The following is a 5,374-nucleotide window of genomic DNA, read 5'->3' as shown; positions in this document are numbered from 1 at the left end:
TAATAGCTTATTATATTTCCAAGTTTAAACTGACACTGGAAGTTACCCAATGTTTGGTAGACTTATAGGCTTAATTATTACTGTTAAAAATATTTCTGAATTAGCAAATGTGTAAAGAAATTTGATCACAACTCATTGCTTCAGCAGTTGGAAAAGTATAAATAATTCACATTTTGTAGCCAACTTTATCTATCAGTAAGTTTAAGAGCTAGAAATGTCTGGCGGAAAAGGGGGATCAGGAAATGGAGGAGGAGGTGGCGGTGGTGGTGGTGGTCGAGCTGGTGGCCGTGGTGGAGATGGAGGAGGAAGGAGTGGAGCCGAAAAATCAGGAAATCCCGAAGGTGAAAAGCGAACAGATGAGAAATTTAATGAAAGCAAGAAAAATCCAAGGGATGGTAAGGACGGAGGATCTGGACGTGGTGGCGATGGAGGTGGTAAAACTGGAGGTAAAGGAGGCGGTAAAGAAGAAAACAAATAAACCGGATCAATGATCAAAACATAAATATATTTATATATTCAAAGTCTAACTAAAGGGCCCGAATCGACTCTCCATGTTTTGGAAAATGTACGAACAGCTTTGGTCATCGTAGGATGGCTCAATCTTATCGGCCGTAACGCTGGCCAAAATCAGGAATTTAGTTTCCGGGCTCTGGAAATTAGTTGGTGATAAGGTTAAAAATAACGCATACTTGGAATGTAAGATTAGGACAGCTACCTCCTTGGGCTCGTTGTGCTTCCACAGATCATTGGCCTCCAGATAGGTCTTCAGGAGGATGCGCCACTGCCAATAGTTCTCCCGACCATGGAGCTTGGGTATGGCATGGAAATCCAACTGCAGGTGACCCATTTCGTTCCACTTTGCCGCACGAACTGATTAAACCTGACCAAGTTACACATAGTTAGCTACACCTGATACGAAAGCTCGAAAGCTTTTCCTATCGCGGACTTAACATTCGCCCAGTTTAACAGCTCTAGAGGGGGATTAGTGTTAGATCGAGCGGAATGTTGTGGGCCGTGAATCATTAAACAAATTCTGGTGCCAAGTTGTTAACAGTTTTCCGAGGCGTTGGGGGAAATGCGATTGCATTTCAAGCGGAAAGTGTCAAACATGAATCGACGCCAAATTGTTTGCAATTAAACTATTAAGTTATTAGAATCAAATTTAATGGCTCAAATATGTGGAGCAGCTACAAAATTGTTTTTGAACAATGAAAGTATTCAGCTGAAAAAAAGTATCGAACCAGAGAGTTGTCAACACGGCGCATCTAGACTTTATTTATGTGGTACCTCACCGAAATACCCTTTTGTTAAGTTAAGTCTTAATAAATAATTACTTGTGCAATATACACACATAGTAATATAGTTCAGTAAAAGTGGAATAAACATAGATAGATATAGTAAAAACATACTACATATGGACAGATACCGAAAAGAGTAACCCCACTTCGTGGTGCAGTTACTACTCCCCTAATTTGCTTTTTATGATTGCCTTTTTGTTGCTTCTATGCATTGGGGAAAATCCCTGAGCAGAGGAGGCCATTCGTCAGTCAATTTAATAGGGGGAGTTATGGACGGGCCATCGCTATATAGTCGACCACAGTTTCGTCGTCTCGATTTAGTTGTCATTGGTTATGACTCAGTTCGGTCGCTTGTGTTGGCTGCCACTGCTGCAGTGGCTCCTCATCGGATCAGGATTAGGTGTGCGTGCTTGGAGCTTTGGACCAGTTCAATCGGACGCCAGCCAGGATACAAGTCGAGTGCCCCAACCCAGCGATGTGGCGAGCACAGCGAATCACACAAGTAAGTGGATCCAATCAACGAATAGCCTTGTGCTATTTTATGCAATTTTATTGCCCATCAGTACTCGCCAGGCAGCTGATTGTGGGCACCTTGCTGCCACCGCAGGTTCCGCCGGGCACCTGGCCACCGGTGCCCTCTATCGTGAATCCCGGAACGAGCTACTGTCAGTGCGTTCCACCCGGATCCTGCGCCAATCCACTGCCCACCGCACCCAGCGATGGCAGTGGCCAGATAGACATCAGGATTGTGAACAATGGAGGCTATGTAAGTCATTAATAATTATATAACAATTGGGTAATTCCGCTACTACCCCTGTTTAGCCCACTGCTCCTACCACATCCTCCACGCTGACCTGTAGCTATGGTCTGGTGGCCTGCTGCCAGGCGGGAAGCTATCAGTGTGGGCGCAGGTTTCCTCCTCCACCGGGATCCACGGCCGCAGGACCTGGACAGGCCAGTTTCGGAGCATATCCTTGGCAGGCCGCACTGCTGACCACCGCGGATGTATATCTGGGTGGTGGAGCACTGATCACCGCACAACATGTTCTGACCGCCGCCCACAAAGTTTACAATCTGGCGTAAGTTCGATTTCATTTTTACCCAAGATCCCTGTCCAACTTTTCAACTTCATCGCGCAGGCTCACTTCGTTTAAGGTTCGTCTGGGGGAATGGGACGCCAGTAGTACGAGCGAACCGATTCCCGCCCAGGATGTGTACATCTCGAATGTGTACGTGAATCCGTCCTTCAATCCCACCAATCTGCAGAACGACGTGGCCATCCTGAAGTTGTCCACACCCGTTTCGCTGACCAGCAAATCCACGGTGGGCACAGTCTGTCTGCCCACCACCAGTTTTGTAGGTCAGCGGTGCTGGGTGGCTGGGTGGGGCAAGAATGACTTCGGTGCCACAGGTGCGTACCAGGCCATTGAGCGGCAGGTGGACGTGCCCCTGATTCCCAATGCCAATTGCCAAGCGGCGCTGCAGGCCACCCGCCTGGGCTCCTCCTTCGTCCTCAGTCCCACCAGCTTCATTTGTGCCGGCGGAGAAGCTGGCAAGGATGCGTGCACCGGGGATGGGGGTTCTCCGCTGGTCTGCACTAGCAACGGCGTCTGGTACGTGGTGGGTTTGGTGGCGTGGGGCATTGGATGCGCCCAGGCAGGAGTTCCGGGTGTCTATGTGAATGTGGGCACCTATCTGCCCTGGATCCAAACCACGCTGACTTTATAGATCCAATTGTGAGCAATAAAGTTTACGACCTGCTGCATATTCTCTTCTTAGTTCATAGATTTTAATATAACATTCAAAATTTTATACCGATTGAATATAAACATTCATTTTCAACACATTCATTTAATGGGATTTACATTTGTTACGTGTTTTGATTAATTTGTACATATTTCTCTAAATGAATTCGTATTGGACTGCTACCATTGACATACAGACAACTGGTAATTTAACTAATAAACTTATTGGCAATCAATGGTTTAATAACGCAATCCCAGGAGTTCGTAAAGCGGCACCTCAGCCACGGATTCACTGGCACTGGACTCCTCGAAGTCACCGCTCTGCAGGAGATACTGTGGCCGCTCCAGTTCCGGATGGGCCAGATAGAAGTCGATGAGGGCAGTGGTGCTTCGCAGGTGGGTGATGCCCTTGAAGATCTTCTCGCGGGTCAGCAGATCCTCCGGATAGACCGTCTTAATGGCGGTGTCTCCGGATCGTTTCAGCCAGGGACGATCCTTCAGCGGGACAGTGCGTCCAAAAGCACTGAGCAGGGGCTTCTGGTTCACTCGGGAAGCGTGGTCATTGATGTGCTTCTCGTACTTCAGCTCAATGGCCATCTAGAAATGGATTAAGATGAATAATTTGGGTACGTTACATATTGATTATCAGGGAATTTCCCATTGGTTACCCACATGGGGCTTGTTCCATTTATCGGCCACAGTCTGAGCAATGGCGTTGACCTCCTTGGGATCTGTCTTCACGGAGGCCAACAGAGTTCTATCCCCCTTGATGGAAAAAAGGTTCTTAACCTTCTCCGGGGTCAAGTTGCTTTCCAAGGTGCCAAAGGAGTTCAGCCACTCGACAAAACGTTCCGCTGACTGTTGAGATGAGTTTCATTAGTATATTATGGTAAGGAACAGAGTAAGTATGCTAACCGCATCCATGAGGTTCTCAGCCTGTTCGTCCAGCGTGACCAAGGAGTAGTTCTGGCCAGGATGTTCCACGCGACTCTGCCAGCTGACTCTCTTATCGCGCGGGGCGCACAGGAACTTCGCGTACCAACTGGACTTGTCCACGACACGATGGGTGTGGCCCACTGGCTCATCCAGCTTCAGATCGAACTTCTCGAACTCGTGCTCCATGCGCACAATATCCGAGTGGTCACTCTCGTTGAAGTACTCCTCCACCTTCTTGCGACCAATTTCAAGCAGCTAAATTATCAAATTATCTTTTCAACTAGGTCTTGAGGCTCTAAGCTACTCCATATCTACCACGTGGTCATCCTCCTCGTCACTCTTTTCGGAACTCTCGGCGCTCATGTAGTCCTCGGGTCGCACCTCCTGCATTTCGTCCCTGATATAGATATCCTCATCCGACTTGGAGTAGTCGTAGTTCTGGATGCGCTTGACCCGCTCGCGCAATCGAGGCGGCAGCACAAGGGAATAGTCAATGACGGGAATGCGCGGCTGGAAGCGGCAGGCGGCACTGAACTCCACATCCTCAATGGCCGCGTTCCAGTAATCCTTGCCCACCAGTCCATCACGACTTGTCAGCTTGGAGAAGCCGCTCATCCCCGTGCTGGATGATCGCTCCTTCTGCATGAGCTGCGCCTTCGTCTCCATCCGCTTGGCCTTAGCTGCCTTGGCTGGGTTCTGGCCAATCGTGGAGTCCAGTCGAGCGGAGCGCAACATTCGGTTGATAACTGGCCGATTGGACCGCGCCACAATCGTGTTCCGCACAATCGATCCATACTGGTGGTCCCTTCTAAAGGACATGACTGCGACTGGTGTGTCCAAAAAATATACAGCGAAACTGCCACCGGTGGAGTATCGGAATTTCCGTTCAGTTTGTTTGTTCAATACACATTCGAGTTTCGTTCTATGACAACCAGCGCTTGTAGGCTAGTGTAACACACCAGCTGAAATGTAAAATTTACAAACTTAGTAGACTTGATGATGTTCTTTAATGCATATGGTCAAATACTTATTTCTGTAAATAAAGTTACTACTTGGGACCATTCAGAAAGGTCAAGGTCTGCTGGGGGCTAAGTAATCTTAGTGATTTCACTTGCGTAGCGAGTCACTTTAAGTTACTCGCCCACTTGGATGGCTTAAAGGCGCCAGGCCCTACTGGGCCAACGATTTAAGTGAAGCCATTATGGCAATAATTGCGCATACGACCCGTTGCTGCGCTGCGAACATAAAGAATGTCCGACGGGTGGTAAAAAACCAGAGCGGCTCACACAGGCAGGAAAACATAGGTAAAACAAGCGGAGTCGGGTTAAATTTATACCCAAAAGCCAACAGGTTGCCCGAGCCATCTGTTTCCTTTGCTTTCAGTGTGTGCAAACT

The 5,374-nt window shown here is 48.2% G+C and overlaps 3 protein-coding genes across 3 annotated transcripts; 1 reads left to right on the top strand and 2 right to left on the bottom strand.

The window, feature by feature from the left end:
- Positions 1–484: 484 nt before the first annotated feature.
- Positions 485–885, bottom strand: LOC6536271. The gene is made up of 2 exons (XM_002096821.4): positions 716–885; positions 485–649 (listed from the first exon to the last, which is right to left on the bottom strand). Exons 1-2 carry the CDS (start codon positions 845–847, stop codon positions 524–526), a joined length of 258 nt encoding a protein of 85 aa, XP_002096857.1. The 5' UTR covers positions 848–885; the 3' UTR covers positions 485–523.
- Positions 886–1,568: 683 nt separating this feature from the next.
- On the top strand, positions 1,569–3,144 carry LOC6536270 (phenoloxidase-activating factor 2). Its single transcript, XM_002096820.3, has 4 exons — positions 1,569–1,800; positions 1,862–2,064; positions 2,121–2,377; positions 2,438–3,144. Exons 1-4 carry the CDS (start codon positions 1,632–1,634, stop codon positions 3,024–3,026), a joined length of 1,218 nt encoding a protein of 405 aa, XP_002096856.1. The 5' UTR covers positions 1,569–1,631; the 3' UTR covers positions 3,027–3,144.
- On the bottom strand, positions 3,134–4,940 carry LOC6536269. Its single transcript, XM_002096819.2, has 4 exons — positions 4,295–4,940; positions 3,959–4,234; positions 3,716–3,901; positions 3,134–3,640 (listed from the first exon to the last, which is right to left on the bottom strand). Exons 1-4 carry the CDS (start codon positions 4,796–4,798, stop codon positions 3,284–3,286), a joined length of 1,323 nt encoding a protein of 440 aa, XP_002096855.1. The 5' UTR covers positions 4,799–4,940; the 3' UTR covers positions 3,134–3,283.
- Between the last annotated feature and the right edge of the window lie 434 nt (positions 4,941–5,374).

Source organism: Drosophila yakuba, chromosome 3R (genome assembly GCF_016746365.2).
Source record: "Drosophila yakuba strain Tai18E2 chromosome 3R, Prin_Dyak_Tai18E2_2.1, whole genome shotgun sequence".
Lineage (NCBI taxonomy): Eukaryota > Metazoa > Arthropoda > Insecta > Diptera > Drosophilidae > Drosophila > Drosophila yakuba.
Note: the sequence above shows the minus strand (reverse complement) of the source record. Positions and strands in the feature narration are given on the sequence as shown.